General features: G+C 48.2%; 1 protein-coding gene across 7 annotated transcripts in view; it reads left to right on the top strand.

Moving 5' to 3' along the window:
- The first annotated feature begins 2354 nt into the window (after positions 1–2354).
- Positions 2355–17858, top strand: part of LOC122544179 (uncharacterized) — a 56177-nt gene continuing 40673 nt past the window's right edge. For 6 of the 7 annotated variants that reach the window (XM_087981035.1, XM_043683214.2, XM_043683218.2 and 3 more), the window contains exons 1-3: positions 2355–2458; positions 2629–2946; positions 13717–13995. In XM_087981035.1, coding sequence (XP_087837161.1) covers positions 2407–2458; positions 2629–2946; positions 13717–13995 — 649 coding nt within the window. In that variant the 5' untranslated portion in view covers positions 2355–2406. The remainder of the gene's footprint in view (positions 2459–2628; positions 2947–13716; positions 13996–17858) is intronic. The other variant, XM_043683217.2, reaches the window with a different exon arrangement.

Below are 17858 nucleotides of genomic sequence, written 5' to 3' on the forward strand. Positions count from 1 at the left end.
GAGGCAGAAGGTACTGGAGCCAGATTTGGTGATGACACTAAAATAGGTCGGAAAGTAATTTGCAATGAAGAAGTAAGAAATTTACAAATGGACACAGATGGGACAAAATGTGGTAGATGAAGGGTGGCATGGATAAGTGTGAGATTTTGCATCTTGGTCAGAGGAGTAGAAAGGGAACTTTATTCTCTAAATGGGGAGAAACTTCAGAGTACCTATGGCAAGATAGATCTGAGTGCCCTTGTGTATAAATCACAGAGAATTAGTATGCAGGAACAGTAGGTAACAGGAAGACAAATAGAGTTTTGCCATTAATCACTAAAAGATTTGATTATAAAAGTAAGGAACTTTTGCTGCAACCTTACAAGGCATTAGTGAGACCGCACATGGAGTACAGTGTATAATTTTAGTCCACTTACTTGAGAAGGGGTGTAGTTGTATTGGACGCAGTTCACAGGAGGTTCACTAGATTGATTCCAGAGATGTGGGGTTTGTAAAGAGAGATTAAGTGATTTAAGCCTGTACTCTCTGGAGTTCAGAAAAATTAGAGGAGATCTAATTCAGATATAAGATACCAAAGGGATTGACAAAGTTGGGAAGGATGTTTCCAATTTACAATGAGATGTCATAGTTTTAGAATCAGGGTCAGCAGATGTAAAACAGAGATGTGACAAAATCACCTCTCTTAACCTGTGGAATTCACTACCCCAGCATGCAGTGAATGCTGTGATGCTGAGTAAATGTAAGGAGGAGGTAGACTGATTGGTAATTCGTAATGCATTAAAGGGTTATGTGGAGCAGGCAGAAGAATGGAATGGGGACCAAGATGAGGCCAGCCATGATTGTATTGAATAGCAGAGCAGGTTTGACAGGCTGAATGGCCTACTCCTCCTCTGAGTTTTTATGCTCTTAACTTAAGAGTTTGAGATGCACAGGGCATGTAAGGAAGAACACTTTAACACAGCAAATAACACTGACCTGGAACTCACTCCCAATAAGGGCAATGGAAGCAAAGACAATGAGTAACTTCCAAAGGAACTTGGATGGGCTTTGGAAGGAGATACACATACAGGACGACAGGGATACCTTAGTGGCAACTATTGCGATGATGAATGACCTCCTTCTGTGCCATAATCCAAGTGTCAGACATGTTTCCTTCATAGAGGTACTCAACACTGTTCACCAGACAAACCTCTCATCTCTGGAATCAATCAACTGAGCCTCCTCTGGACTGCCTCCGATACTCAATTGGAGTCACTCAAGTAAATGTCCTCAGCCCAACCACTTCAATCTGCTTCATCAGTGGGTTCACTTCCACCTTCCCTTTATAATGCATGGAGATGTTTATTTTTTAATGTGGTATTGGGTTCCATTCTCAGCTGGGAGCAATGAGAGCAAGAAAACAGTCAGTTTTTGAGCTGGTTTGTGACAAGTAACATACACCTCCCAGAGGAGAGAGTCAAGCCATCTTGACATTCAGTAGCATTGCGGAATCCTCCATCATTAACGTCCCGGGGAAATTACCGTTGACCATGAGCTGAATGCTGTCAGCAATATCAATATCAAGACGAATCCAAGATTGGGAATTCTGTGACGAGCAACTCATCAAAACAATCTCCACAGTCCACGAGGCGCAATACTCCCCACTTGCCCACAGTGCCAAAAACACGCAAGAGGCTGAACACCATCCAGGACAAAGCAACCTGCTTGATTGGCACCATACCGACCATTGTTGCTGCATTGTATAGCACCTGCACGATTTGTTGCAATGCCTAACCAAGGCTCCTTCAACAGAACCTTACGAATTGCAACTTTTACTGCCCAGTTGGGCAAAGTCATCAGGATGAGGCTGACACCCCCAGCTGCAAGACCCCCTCCAAGCCCCATGCTTTCCTGATTTGGAAACATATTGCCATTCCGACAAATGTAACTGCTTCGAATACACTATCCTCAGCTCAAAGTGGGAACGCCAGGACACTCAGTGAAGAACATGATGGGACGTGGTTTGATGTCCCTTTATCAGTATTGGCCATTGTGTACATGGATGTACAATGACCATGGAGACTTGTTGCTATCCCCTCTCAATCAGATTTCGGTGGAGAATGGGAAAACTGGTCAGACTGTGGGAGACCTGGCCTTCCTCAGTCACAGAAACAGTCACCACCTCATCCTCAACTGAAGGACTGAAGAGTTTAACCTGGGGAAAAGGGAGGAAAATTATAGCGTGAATGTGCTTCCTGCAGCATTCCATCAGTCAGTGAACTGGATAACTGCCACCGTCTCCCGATAGTTCCACTCAGTGAAGTTAGCTCTTGACTGATTGAATTAGTTAAAAATTAACCTGGTTCATTGACCAGGGACTGCTGGCTGGACACTGTTTAGTACAGGGACCGACGCTGCTCTCACAGGATGGAGAGAGCCCGACTCACTGCCATTACTGTCTGGTCACTTCTATCTTTTGGTGAGAGTGAATTTCTCATGTTGGTATTGAGGGTTATGTAGGAAGGCTGTGGGGTGGGCGGGGGTGCTGGTGAGGATATGTTAAATACAAAGGGTTTCACAGTCTTTCCCTGTCTCCATTTGGAGTTAAACTGGCTGAACATTAACCTGGGATTTTTCTTCCCCTTGTAGTTGACTCTGAGGCTTTGACCATCTCAGTGAGTGAGAGGCGGATTAATGCAGCAATCAGAGACCCTGTGCTCCTGTCAGTGAGACCGTCGGAGAGGGTGAGGAGTGGATCTTGGAAGCACAATGGGTCAGATGTACTTGTGTGGATTAACACAACAGCAGACATTAATAATGTTTACACGGGACGGGTGGAATTCTTACAGAGTAACAGCTCCCTCCTGCTCAAATCAGTCACTGCTTCAGACAGCGGAGAGTACTGCGTTACCATGAACTCATTCGGTGATGCTGTAGCGAATACAACAATCATCCTTTCTGTGTTTGGTGAGTAACAGGAATGTTTTCTTTATCCAAGTCGTTAATGCATCGCTTGTTCACAGGCTGCGTGTGAAACATGTTGGTTTGGGATCATGTATTTTGTCGATCCTGGAAGTCGAATTCTGGCAAGGGAACCACTGAGAAATGTCCTTGTTCAGCAATGAGTAGGGCCTCTGTACCTTTGGTGAACACACAGATTACAACCATCTACAAGACGCACGACAGCAACTCCCCAAGGCTCCACCAACATGACTTTCCAAACCGGTGACCACTTCCTCCTCAGTTTAACTCCCAAGCTTCCTCCGCCTACTGTTAGTCAGCTCTGCCCCAGCTAGTGTGAGGGAGACAGACTCTCATAGTTGTGAAGGGTTTTTTTTTTAAATCAGTTTGTGCATGGGATATGGGCATCACTGGCTGGGCTAACATTTGTTGCTCACCACTAATTGCTTTAGATAAAATGGTGGTGAGTAGCCTTTATGAACTTTTGTATTCCCCAGGCAGTGGTGGCTTCCACAGTGCAGTTGGAGTTTCGGGATTTTGAAACCTGGTGACAGTGAGGGAACAGAACATCTAATTCCAAGTCAAGATGAAAAACCTATCTATTTCTACCTTATAGAGCCATCAATACATATAGCATGGAAACAGACCTTTCGGTCCAACATGTCCATGCTGATTTATTTTCCCAAATTAAACAAGTCCCTCTTGCCTGTTTTTGGCCCATATTCCTCCAATCTTCTCCAACCTTTCCTATCTGAGTACCTGTCCAAATGCCTTTTAAATTCACCTGCCACTTTCTATAGCAGTTCATTCCACATACAAACCACCCTCTGAGTGAAAAGGTTGGCCCCCCAGTTCCCTTTCCCCTCTAGTTTTGAACTTCCCCCACCCCTAGAGTAAAGACCTTAGCTATTCACCTCCTCTCCTCATGATTTCGTAACCCTCCATAAGGTCACCCCTCAACCTCCTTCAGTCGAGTCTTGAATCCACTTAATGACACAGCCTCTGCGGTAAATGACCTTGTGGGAGCAAATAAATCAAGAAATCCCAACTTTTTTTTAATGTCAAAAATATACTTTATTCATAAAATATTTTGATAATCTGTACAATTGGTCATGCCATACATCCGTAAACATTCCATTTCTTGGTATGCAGAGACAGAGTAATCATTCATATATACAGGTCTGTACGATTACATTTTCAGCAGAGCCCAAATGCCTGCATGGCCCCCTGTTCTTTTTAGGCAGGCAGATGTTACACAGTGGTTTTTTTTTATTTCAAAAATATACTTTATTCCTATATATTTAATCTATACAATTGGACATGTCATCCTTCTGTAAACATTCCATTTCTTTGCGTATCGAAACAGGGTAATCATTCATATTCACAGGTTAGTGCGATTAAATTGAGCTCAGACGCCAGCGGAGCCCAAATGACTGTGTGGGCCCCCTGTTCTTCTTAGGCAGGCAGATGTTAGACGGTGGTCTTTCCCCACCGTGCCTTGGCGGCAGCTGCCCCAAGCTTCAGCGCGTCCCTCAACACGTAGTCCTGGACCTTGGAATGTGCCAGTCTGCAACACTCAGTCGGGGACAACTCCTTCAGCTGGAAGATCAACAGGTTTCGGACCACCCAGAGAGCGTCCTTCACCAAGTTGATGATCCTCCAGGCACAGCTGATGTTCGTCTCGGTGTGCGTCCCGGGGAATAGGCCGTAGAGCACGGAGTCCCGCGTCACAGCGCTGCTCGGGACGAACCTTGACAAACACCACTGCATTCCTCTCCAGACTTCCTCTGCATAGGCACATTCCAGAAGGAGGTGTGTGACAGTCTCGTCCCCCCCGCAGCCGCTTCGAGGGCGGTGCGGCTGAGAGTCCGGGCGTGCATAAATGATCTCACAGGCAGAGCCCTTCTCACCACCAGCCAAGCCATGTCTTTGTGCTTGTTGGAAAGTTCTGGCGATGAGGCATTCTGCCAAATGGCTTTGACAGTCTGCTCAGGGAACCGCTCGACAGGATCTGCCCTCTCCTTTTCCCGAAGGGTCTCAAGGACACTACATGCTGACCACTTCCTGATGGACTTGTGGTCAAAGGTGTTTTTCTTGATAAATTTCTCCACGAAGGACAGGTGGTACGGAACGGTCCAACTACTCGGAGCGTTCCGCGGCCAGGCCCATCCTTCGCAACACCGGGGACAGGTAGAACCTCAGTACGTAGTGACACTTGGTGTTTGCGTACCGGGGATCCACGCACAGCTTGATGCAGCCACACACAAAGGTGGCCATCAGGGTGAGGGTTGCATTGGGTGTGTTTTTTCCCCCATTGCACCGGTCTTTGTACATTACATCTCTTCGGACCCGGTCCATCTTTGATCTCCACACGAAGTGGAAGATGGCCCAGGTGACTGCGGCGGCACAGGTTCTGGGGATAGGCCAGACCTGTGCCACGTATAACAAGACTGAGAGCACCTGACATCTGATGACCAGGTTTTTACCCGCGATAGAGAGCGACCGTTGCTCCCATCTGCCCAGTTTCTGTCTCACCTTCCTGATCCGCTCCTCCCAGGTCTTGGTGCACGCCCCAGCCCCCCCGAACCAAATACCCAGCACCTTCAGGTGGTCAGTCCTGACGGTGAAGGGGATAGAGGATTGGTCGGCCCAGTTCCCGAAGAGCATGGCTTTGCTCTTGCCTCGGTTTACCTTGGCCCCCGAGGCCCGTTCGAACTGGTCACAGATGCACATGAGTCTGTGCACGGACAGTGGATCTGAGCAGAAAACGGCGACGTCATCCATGTACAGGGAGGCCTTAACCTGCAGACCCCCGCTGCCAGGAATAGTCACCCCTCTCAGGCTCGCATCCTTCCTGATGGACTCGGCGAATGGCTCTATGCAACACACAAACAAGGCAGGAGAGAGAGGGCAGCCCTGCCTGACTCCAGATCTGACTGGGAAGCTATCTGATTCCCACCCATTGATTGAGACTGCACTGACAATGTTGGTGTAGAGCAGTCTGATCCAATTAGCGATTCCCTCCCCGAAGCCCATTTTGGAGAGGACATCCCTTATGTATGTATGCGATATCCTGTCAAAGGCTTTCTCCTGGTCCAGGCTGATGAGGCAGGTGTCCACCCCACTGTCCTGCACGTAGGCAATCGTATCTCTAAGGAGTGCGAGACTCTCAGCGATCTTCCTGCCCGGTACAGCACAGGTTTGGTCAGGGTGAATCACCGATCCCAGTGCAGACCTGACCCGGTTGGCGATGACCTTTAACAAGATTTTGTAGTCTGTATTTAACAGTGAGATTGGTCTCCAATTTCTAATTTCTTCCCTCTCCCCCTTCTGCTTGTAGATGAGGGTGATGATGCCTTTCCTCATGGATTCACTCATGGTACCTGCCCGAAGCATACTGACATATACCTCCAGCAGGTCCCGGCCAATCAAGTCCCAAAGAGCGGAATAGAGCTCGACCGGTAAGCCGTCGCTTCCGGGAGTTTTATTCTTTTCGAAGGACTCGAGGGCCTTGGTCAGCTCATCCAGAGATAGCGGCAGGTCCAGCCTCTCTCGTGTTCCGTTGTCTAGGACCTCCGTGATAGAGGACAGGAACGACTTGGAGGCCGCGCTGTCGATTGGCTTCGAGTCATACAGACTGGCATAGAAGGATTTGCTGATCCTCATGATGTCAGCCTGAGATGACGTTAGCGAGCCATCTTCTTCCTTCAGGCTGCTGAGCACAGAGCTCTCTAGGTGCACCTTCTGGAAGAAACGTGAGCACGTCTCGTCCTGCTCCACCGAGCGGAAACTGGACCGGAAGATTATCTTGGAGGCCTCCGAGGCAAAGAGCGAGGCTTGCTGGCCCTTCACCTCCTTGAGGTCCTCCGTGACATCAACCCCCAACGTCTGCAGTAGGAGCAGGTTCTGCATACTTTCCTGGAGCTGGGACAGTTTTCCCCGTCTCTCTCTTGCCTCCTGAACACCTTTGAGGATGAAGAACCTCTTGATGTTCCCTTTTACTGTTTCCCACCAGTCCGCTGGAGACTCAAAGAGGGTCTTCATGGTTCTCCAACCTGCGTAATCCCTCTTGAGCTCCTCGATGTTTCCCGGGGTCAACAGCTTGGTGTTCAGTTTCCACGTTCCCTTACCAGCCTGCTGCTCGTCCTGTAGGTGGCAGTCGGCCAGCAGGAGGCAGTGGTCAGAGAAGAACACCGGCTTGACGTCGGTGGATCTGACCGAGAGCATTCGGGACACAAACAGGTAATCTATCCTTGAGCGGATAGACCCGTCTGCCCGTGACCATGTATATCTACGCTGCGCTCCGTCTGCAGGGGTGCTGAAGACGTCGTGCAGCTTGGCGTCTTTGACCGTGTCCATCAGGGCTCTGGACGTGGCGTCCAGTTTACTGTCCCCCCCGCCGGATCGTCTGTCTGCATCGATGATACAGTTGAAGTCTCCGGCCAGAATGACTGGCCTGGACGTAGCCAGCAACAGTGGAAGCTGTTGCAGGACGGCCAACCGTTCCCTCTTACCCGCTGGGGCGTACACGTTGATTAGTCTCATGGAAGCGTTTCTGTAGGTAACATCAGCAACGAGGAGGCGCCCGCCCACCACCTCCTTAACCTCGGAGATGGTGAAGTTGCCTCCCCGTAACAGAATACCCAGGCCCGAGGAGCGGTTATCGTTGCCCCCCGACCACACTGACGGCCCATGGGCCCACAAGCTCGACCATCTCCTGTAACTGCTGAGGTGCGGTATCCCACACTCCTGCAGAAACAGGACATCAGCTTTAACGTTGGCCAGGAAGGCCAGAGTTGAAACATATCGCGCAGCAGATTTTATGCTGCGCACATTGATAGTTGCAATTTTAAACCCCATTTTGTTAACAGGTTGTAAGGTTACCCATGTCCGATTGTCGCTGGTCCTGCCCCTCTGAGGTAGCTGTCTGCATCCCCATTCAGTACGCAAACTGCTGGACCCTCGCTGGGCTGAGGTAGCTGTCCAGTTCCTCACTCGGCCCATTTGCCCGCTTCGGTGTCATCGGGCGAGACCAGGGTCCACGCTGTCTGTTTCTATATCTGACAGCGGGGCTGTCAGAGGGTCGCTGCTCCCAGTGACCTGGAGCTGTGTGGCGGTGGGTCCCTCCTGGCTTTCACCTGGTGGGGGGTGGTGGTTTCCCATTTCCTCAGGAGGCTCGTCCCTTGGTTGGCAGTTGCTGCTCTCCTTTCTCCTTGCAGCGCTGTGCCTCTTCTTTTGGTGACGACCCTCCTTTCTTCCGTCCTCACTCTCCGAAGAGCTGTCCGTGTCTTCCACCTGCAGCTGCCTTTTCCCCTTTTTCTGGGAGGTCTTGGTGACCGGGTGGGTTTTCCTCTTCCTGTTTTTCACCACGGTCCATTCCTCTGCCTCCTTCTTTCCCTTCTCCGCCTCCTCCTCCTGTCCTGTTGGAGCTTCGCTCGGCAGCTGTACCTCTCCAGTAGCTGTCATCTGCTCTGCTCCGGCCTGTCCTTCCTGTTGCATGCCTCCTGACACCATTCCCTTGCTGGTTTGCGGTGCCTTGCTGTCCTTTTGTGGCCCGCCTCCGGCCATCTGCGCGTAGGTGGCGGCCCCTCGTCTTGGGCAGGCCCTGTACCCGTGGCCCGCCTCCCCGCACAGATTGCAGTTCTTTTCCTCCTTGCACTCTTTGGTCGGGTGGCCCTCCTTCTTGCAATTGCAACAGATCGTGACCTTGCAGTCTGCCGCCATGTGGCCTGACCTCCCACAGGTTCGGCACACTTTCGGCTGCCCTGCATAAGTCAGGTACCCTCTGCTCCCTCCGATAGCAAAGCTGGAGGGTGGGTGGAGGACATTCCCGCTGGCGTCCACCCTCAGGGTTACCTTGACCTGTCGTTTGCTAGTCCAGATCCCGAAAGGGTCAACCACGTCGGTGCTTTGACCCTCGACCTGCACATATCTTCCCAGGAACATCAGGACATCGGTTGCTGGCACGTAGGGGTTGTACATGTGGATTGTAACAACCCGACTCCTCTGTGCAGGAAGCACACACAACGGGACCGCCGACAAGATGGAGAACAGCGGCTCCCCTTCCTTTTCTTTGAAGACCTTCAGGAGCTGCTCACATTGCTTCACGCTCCTGAAGGTCACATCGAAGTAGCCTGCCCCAGGGAAATCCTGCAGGCCCGAGGTCTTTCCCAACATAAAAGTGTCTTAAACAGTGAGAGTCAAAGTAGCTTCCAAAAGCGCAGATCCTGCCTGAACAATGTCGTTAACCCTTTCTTTGTGACATTGACATACAAAGTAGATTTTGAAAGTTGAATGGTGAATCCCATGAAAAGCTGTTCAAAAGGTTCCACACAGAAGGTAATCACATGAACTAGAAGCTGTTGGTATCTTTGGACCCAGCAAGGCTTGTGACTCAATGGGGAAGTGATCAGTAAGTGATTTACATGAGCAATGTAAAGAAATGTTCTAAGGAATTTGATTGGAGCTCCTACTTTTTCTCATTTCTGCAACTCATTCGGGAGTCAGTAATGTTTTTGTCCTCGTCATCAGAATTTAGTGCCACCCGGTTGCTCTGGGATGGTGACGCTGAGCTGCCTTCTTCAATCGATGCAGTCCATGTCTCTAGTTTTGGCCACTGTGCTCTTTGGGAGGGGGTTGACAGATTTTGACCCAGTAATATTGATGGTGTGGTAATATAATTCCACATCGGTATGGCGTGTGAATTGGAGGGGAACTTGGAATTGGTTTATGTTTCCGTCCATCTGCTTTCCTTCTTCTAAATGGTAGAGGTCACAGGAGAAAGTGAGGACTGCAGATGCTGGAGATCAGAGTCGAGGGTGTGGTGCTGGAAAAGCACAGCAATATTCTCCTACTCCTCAGATGCTGCCTGACCTGCTGTGCTTTTCCAGCACCACACTCTCGACTCAGTAGAGGTCACAAGTTTGGAAAGTGCAGTTGAAGGAGCCTTGGTGAGTGGCTTTAGTGCATTTGGTAGATATTTATTATTTGATGCTCCTGAGTACTGCGGGTAAAAGTACATACTTCTCCCTTCTACCGCCTCCAACACACCCCTTCCACCTGGAATGTCCACAAAGACTCCCGTCCACCTTCCGAGGACCCCTACTCCCACCTCTAACACACCCCTTCCACCTGGAATTTCCACAAAGACTCCCGTCCACCTTCCGAAGACCCATTCTCCCACTTCCAACACACCCTTCAACCCAGACCATCCATGTAACTCTCCACCCCCTCAGCTCCCTGCCTCATTCCTAATGAAGGGCTTTTGCCCAAAACATCGACTCTCTTGCTCCTCGGATGCTGCCTGACCTTCTGCGCTTTTCCAGCACCCCCCCCCATTAACTCTGAACCCAGCATCTGCAGCCCTAACTTTCTCCGAAGAGAATGCACTGACAATAGTCAGATGTAGTGAAGCAGACAATGACTTAGAACTCCCTTGCCCGTATGTGAAATAGGGCTGGGGGTGCTGTTTGTTAAGATGGGGTTAGGAACAGGCGTGGGCCATTCACCCCCCTCGAATCTATTTCACCATTCCAATGGGATCATAGCTAATCTGTGCTGTGGTTCCATAAGCCTTCCCTTGGCCCATATCCCTTAATATCATTGCTCAACAAAAATTCACCGACCTCAAATTCACCTGGACAGTCTCGGACTCCTCCCTCCCCTTCCTAGACCTTTCTGTTTCTATCTCAGGCGACCGAATCAACACGGACATCTACTACAAACCTACCGACTCCCACAGCTACCTGGACTACACCTCCTCCCATCCTGCCCCCTGTAAAAACGCCATCCCATTCTCCCAATTCCTTCATCTCCGCCGCATCTGCTCCCAGGAGGACCAGTTCAAAATACGTACAACACAGATGGCCTCCTTCTTCAAGGACCGCAATTTCCCCCCCGACGTGGTCGACGGTGCCCTCCACCGCATCTCCTCCACTTCCCGCTCCTCCGCCCTTGAGCTCCGCCCCTCCAACCGCCACCAGGACAGAACCCCACTGGTCCTCACCTACCACCCCACCAATCTCCATGTACAGCGCATCATCCGCCGTCACTTCCGCCACCTCCAAACAGACCCCAGCACCAAGGATATATTTCCCTCCCCTCCCCTATCAGCTTTCCGTAGAGACCACTCCCACCGCGACTCCCTTGTCAGATCCACACCCCCCCACCGACCCAACCACCACTCCCGGCACCTTCCCTTGCAACCGCAGGAGGTGCAACACTTGCGCCCACACCTCCCCCCTCACTTCTCTCCAAGGCCCCAAGGGAAACTTCCATATCCGCCACAGATTCACCTGCACCTCCACCCACATCATCTACTGCATCCGCTGCAGCCGGTGTGGCCTCCTCTATATTGGGGAGACAGGCCGCCTACTTGCGGAGCGATTCAGAGAGCACCTCTGGGCCACCCGGACGAACCAACCCAACCAACCTGTGGCACAGCATTTCAACTCCCCCTCCCACTCCACCAAGGATATGCAGGTCATTGGACTCATCCACCGCCAAACCACAACAACCCGACGGTCGGAGGAGGAGCGTCTTATCTTCCGACTGGGAACCCTCCAACCGCAGGGGATGAACTTGGACTTCACCAGTTTCTTCATCCCCCCTCCCCCCACCTTGTCTCAGCCGGATCCCTCCAGCCCGGCACCGCCTTCCTGACCTGCAGTCTTCTTCTTGACCTCTCCGCCTCCATCCTACTCTGACCTATCACCCTCACCTTGACCTCTTTCCACCTATCACATTTCCAACTCCCCTCCTCCAAGTCCCTCCTCCCTACCTTTTATCTTCTCCTGCTGAACACTCTCTGCTCATTCCTGAAGAAGGGCCTGTGCCCGAAACGTCGAATCTCCTGTTCCCTGGATGCTGCCTGACCTGCTGTGCTGTTCCAGCAATAAAGTTTCAACTTTGATCTCCAGCATCTGCAGACCTCACTTTCTCCTCAACAAAAATGCATCCATCTCAGATTTAAACTTAACAACTGATCCAGCATTCACTGCCATTTTTGGAAGAGTGTTCCAAACGTGTCCCACCCTTTATGTGTCAAAGTGCTCCCCAAAATCTCTCCTGAATGCTCTGTCCCTAATTCTCAGGTGATGTCCCCAAGATCTAGAATGCCTAACCAAATAGTTTATCTACCCTGTCTTGTCCTGTTGTGGTTGATATAAGACAAAAACACCCCCCTACACATGCAGACATCTCCATCTCGGGGAAGCATTGAAATTACTTTCAAAGAATGGATTTATGAGATTTACACCACTTGGCAGACACATTTTGTGGGTGTCATTGGTTAGGCCAGCATTTATTGCCCAGAGGGCAGTTAAGAGTCAACCACATCGTTGTGGATCTGGAGTCACATGTAGGCCTAGACCAGGTAAGGAGAACAGATTTCCTTCGTTAAATGGCATTTGTTAATTTCTTTTTCTGCCAGTTACCAATTACATGGTCACTCTTTGATTCTTCATTCCAGATTTGTATTTATTCGAACCTGGACATTTTCCAGAACTCTGGAATTATATCCTGGCAATGATATCACTAGGGCTACCACCTACCCCATATGAAACTGGATGGAATTTATTGATTGCAAGGTCGATGCATCAAGTTCTGAGGAATATTTATTTTTGTCACTAGGATCTTGAAACCACTGATTGACATCACATTGCTGTTAAATCTAATGCACTCTTTAGCAGAAGTGAATGAGTCCACTAATGTTAATGAAATAGTGAAGGAGCTGGCCAATAGGATGAAGAGGAAATGATGGCCAAGTGTTATTATTGCCAGACTTTTAGTCCAGACATTCAGCTAATTTTTCTGGGGACCAGGGCTCAAATTCTGCATAGTAGATGATGAAATTTTAATTAATTTATTTTTTAACTCTGGCATTAAGAATCAATTAATGACCATGAAACCATTGATTATGGTCAGAAAAGCCTAAATGGTTTATTAATGTTCTTTAGGGAAGGAAATCTGCCATCCTCACCTGGTCTGGCCTACATGTGACTCTCGATGTGGTTGACTCTCAACTAATCTCTGAAATGACACGGCAAGTCACTTAGTTCAAGGGCAGATCTGGATGGTAAGACATGCTGACCAGGCAGTGATGCACATGTCACGTGAGTGAATAAAATAATCAGCAGGAAGTATTCGTTTCATTCTGAACATACACTTCCATTTTCCAGAAAAGGGACATATGGCTTGATACTTTCAAACCAGCAGAATTATATTCAATGAAATTCGATTTAAAAAAGCCTTAACAATAGAAAGCAAAATGGGGAGAGTGACTTCTCAGTGCTTTTCAAGCAATGTCCTGTCTGAACTGGAAAAGGAATCAGGCAAAACTGGAAGACAATGTGTTCCAATTCACTACGTGGAGCTTGTTCAGCCAAGAATTCTCCAGCACAGAACCAACCTACAGCCTAATGTCATGAGGTTTAAGACCTTTGTCATGAATTTGGTAAAATACTCCAAATGAGAAGAAGACATGAATACAGTTCATTGGGCCTTGAACGTCAATATACTTCCTTGTTATAAAGTTGTCCATTTCTGGAACATGTTTCTCATTTCCATTGCTTTCAGTGGAGAATAAAAATCTGTTTTTTAGCTTTACATCTGCACTAGCTGATCTACCCTGATTACAGGGAAATTAAAAAATAAGACATGTTCACATGCGGAATGCTGATGGCATGAAGCTATGTATGGCTGGAGCTGTTCAATTAAAATAAAACCATGTATTTCATTATTCTATCTTCGATTAATTCTTCTGTATTACATTCACAGAGCCAATCTCCTCTGTGTCTATTATATCCAATGTTTCGAACACAGTGAAAGAGAATGACACAGTGTCCCTGAGGTGCCATGTACTGGGAGATTGGACCGAAATAGTTTGGCTCTTCAATGGGAGTCTTGTCAACAGCAAAGGGAAGACAATATTTTCCTCAGGAAATGCCATGTTGACAATAATTCATGTTGACACAAGCAATACTGGCAACTATCGATGTATTGCACGTAGTCCTGTGAGTGAAAAAGCAAGCGAGCCCTATTCCTTGAGCTTGGACAGTAAGTACAATGGATTCACATTGATTTGTATTGAACAATTGGGTGCTGCATTTTATATGTTAACAGTCTGAGCACCTGGAGGTATTATATTCTGTTCACAGCCCTATACAACTGCAACTTGCCTCCATCAGTAGCAATTGTGTCTCACAGCATTTAATATCAGATTCTGTTCCTGTCCTGTTCAGGTTAAATTCCTGTTCTGTAACAGGCTGGATGACACTGAGGTGAAGCCAATGGAGCATCTACATAGGACCAGGATTGACCATTCAGTTCATTGAGCCTGTTCCACCATTCAATGGTTGATCTCCTGTCTAGCTCCATATACATGGCTTTGACCCTTTGCTCAACAAGGCCTTATCTATCAGATTTAAAACTAATAGCTGATCCAGCATCCACTGCCATTTGTGGAAGACAGTTCCAAACATCTGCCACCTTTTGGGTGTCAAAGAATCATGGAGTTATACAGCACAGAAACAGACCCATTGGTCCAACCAGTCCATGCCAAACATAATCCCAAATGAAACTGGTCCCACCTACCAGCTCCTGGCCCATACCCTTCCAAAGCTTTTCTACTCATGTATATTACCAAATGTCTTTTAAACGTTATAAATGGACCTGCACTACTTCCTTAGGAAGTTCATTCCACCTTGACTGGGTCATCCACTTGACTAGATCACCATGCAGGCTGGGGGAAGCGCAGCAGCTCAGTGGTTAGCACTGCTGCCTCGTAGCACCAGGGTCCCGTGTTCGATTCCTGCCTTCAGCAAGTGTTTGTTGTTTGCATGTTCTCCCCGTGGGTTTGCTCCGGTTTCCTCCCGCAGGCCAATGATGTGCAGGTTAGGTGAATTGGCCATGCTAAATTGCGCAAGCATCCAGTGATGTGCAGGCTAGGTGGATTAGCCATTGGAAACGCAGGGTTACAGAGATAGCTTAGGGGGTATAGCGGAATGAACTTCAGAGGATCCATGTGCACTCTATGGGCTGAATGGCCTGCTCCACACTGTTGGGATTTTATGATGGCTCTGTGTAAAACATTTACCCCTCATGTCTTTTGTAAATCTCCTCTCACCTTAAAATGTGTTCCCTAATCTTTAAATCCCCCATTCTGGGGAAAAGACAATTACCATTAACTCTATCTATACCTCTCATTATTTTATAAACTTCTATCAGGTCACCTCTCAACCTCCTACCCTTTAGTGAAAAAGTCCCAGACTATCCAGCCTTTCTTTATAACTCAAACCTTTCATACCTGGCAACATCCTGGGAAATCTCTTCTGACCACTCTCCAGCTTGAGAACATCCTTCCTATAACTGGGCGACCAGAACGGGACACAGTGCTCCAGAAGAGGCCTCACCAATGTCCTGTACAACCTCAACATGACATTCCAACTCCTATACTCAAAGGACTGACCTCTTGAAGCTATAAATTTACAGATGAACTATATTCCAAGTAACAGGACAAGGGCCAAAGTGCTTCCTAGCATCTCATCGGAATGTTCTGGCCCTAAATGTCAGACAGCGTCTCAAGTTCCAGAATCTCCAACCAGTGGAAATAGTCTATCTGTGTCTACCCTGTCCTATCCTGTTAATATCTAGGGTTGGAACTAATATATCGTCTCCTTACCAGCTGGGTGGCACAGTGGCTCAATGGTTAGCGCTGTCCCATCAGCACCAGGGATCAGAGTTTGGTTCCAGCCTTGAGTGACTGTGTGTGAAGTTTGCACATTCTCCCTGTGTCTGTGTGGGTTCCCTCCAGGTGCTCCAGTTTCCTTCCATAGTCCAAAGATGTGGAGGTTAGGAAGATTGCCCATCGGAAATTGTCCTGTTGTGTCCAGAGATGTGTAGGCTGGGTGAGTTATTCGTGTGGGGATAAGGTGGGGTTTCCTTTGAAATGTCAGTGCAGAACTCGATGGGCCAAGTGGTCTTTTCGTGCTGGTTGGAATTTTAGATGCTACGATTCAGAAAGAAGTGAAATGATGGCCAAGAGTTGGAGTAAATTGGAGTTAAATTAGCTCAAAACCATCTTCCTGCCCATCTTTGAGTGGATTCTTTTGTGTCCACCTGAGACAACAGACAAGACTTGAGATTCACAAATGCTTCAGGAAGATCACATTTCAGACAGTACAGCACTCCCTCCCTCCTTTGTGGACATGTCCGTTTAGACTGTGGATAGGGCAGATGTGCAAAGTGACTGAGGGTTCCTGTTGTTCAGCCACCGAAGGCTAAGCCAGCTATAGGAAGGCTAATGGAATGTTAGCTTTTTCTGCAAGCGGATTTGAGAATCAGGTTTTTGTGAACAATTGGCTGAAGTGTTGCTTGAGCCCATGACATTCTGAGGCGGGGAGAAGCGTATTATCGATGATCCAAAAAAGAAATCAAGATACCTTCTCAAAAAAGTGCATGTCCACTTGACTAGGTCGCCATGCAGGCTGGGGGAAGCATGGTGGCTCAATGGTTAGCACTGCTGCCTCACAGCACCAGAGACCCAGGTTCGATTCCTACCTTGGGCAACAGTGTGGAGTTTGCACATTCTCCCAGTTGGTTTCCTCCAGGTGCTCCAGTTTCCTCCCACAGTCTAAACATGTGCAGGTTAGGTAAATTGGCCATGCTAAATTCCACAAAGTATCCAGAGATGTGCAGGCTAGGTGGATTAGCCATTAGAAAGGCAGGGTTATTGGGATAGGTTAGCCATTGGAAACGTAGGATTACTGGGTTAGGTTAGCCATTGAAAACGCATGGGATAGGTTGGGGGGGGGGGGTGAGTGTGGATGGGATGCACTTCAGAGGATCCGTATGTACTCAATGGGCCGAATGGCCTGCCCCCACACTATAGGGATTCTATGATGGTGAAGACAAAAATGTGATACATTGAGAATTGAATTCTTCTGAGTGTGAGAAAAAGCATTTGAGATGTTTACCATTCTACCAGAGGGTTAAACACATTTGAGGTATTGCAATAATATCCTTGTGAGTCCACTAAGAGTTTTTCTATCTCGCCCATGAGGTGTGGGTGTTGCTGACATTACCCATCCCTAATTGCCCAGCAGGCAGTTACTGTCAACCACATTACCATGGGTCTGGAGTCACACATAGGCAGATGTTCTTCCTCAAAGAACAGGAGTGAATGGTTCAGAAAAGGATTACAAAGTTGTTACCAGGGTTGGAGGGTTTGAGCTATAGGGAGAGGCTGAATAGGCTGGAGCTGTTTTCCCTGGAATGTTGAAGGCTGAGGGGATGACCTCATAGAGATTTACATGAGGGGTATGGATAGGGTAAACAAAGTCTTTTCCCTCGGGTGGGGGAGTCCAGAACTAGAGTGTATAGGTTGAGGGGAAAGATATAAGAGAGACCTACAGGGCACCTTTTTCATGCAGAGAGTGGGGCATGTATGGAATGAGCTGCCAGAGGAAGTGGTGGAGGCTGGTACAATTGCAACATTTAAAAGGTATCTGGATGGGTATGCGAATAAGGAGGGTTTATAGGGATATGGTCCACGTGCTGGCAAACGGGTCTAGATTAGGTTGGGATATCTGGTTGGCATGGACTAGTTGGACCAAAGGGCCTGTTTCCGTGCTGCACAGCTCAATGACTCTATAGCTAGATGGGATTTATTTTATAGTTGCATGTTGACATTAGGCTAGTTTTTAGTTTTTTTATGAAAAAACGTAACCTATTTTTCAAATTAACCTGTTCTGAGTTGTTATTACCCGCCTCTGGAGTGCGTGGGTCTTGAACCCAGATCTCCCAATCCAAGGGTAGAGATATGACCACTACATCACAAGAGGGCCCTATCTTAGCTTTTGAATTGTTTTTTTACTTACCTATTTTACTAATCAACTTTATCAGAGATTTTATCACACTTC

The sequence above is a fragment of the Chiloscyllium plagiosum genome, unplaced genomic scaffold (genome assembly GCF_037043375.1).
Source record: "Chiloscyllium plagiosum isolate Xiang-an unplaced genomic scaffold, Cpla_swu_hap1 HiC_scaffold_38, whole genome shotgun sequence".
Classification (NCBI taxonomy): domain Eukaryota; kingdom Metazoa; phylum Chordata; class Chondrichthyes; order Orectolobiformes; family Hemiscylliidae; genus Chiloscyllium; species Chiloscyllium plagiosum.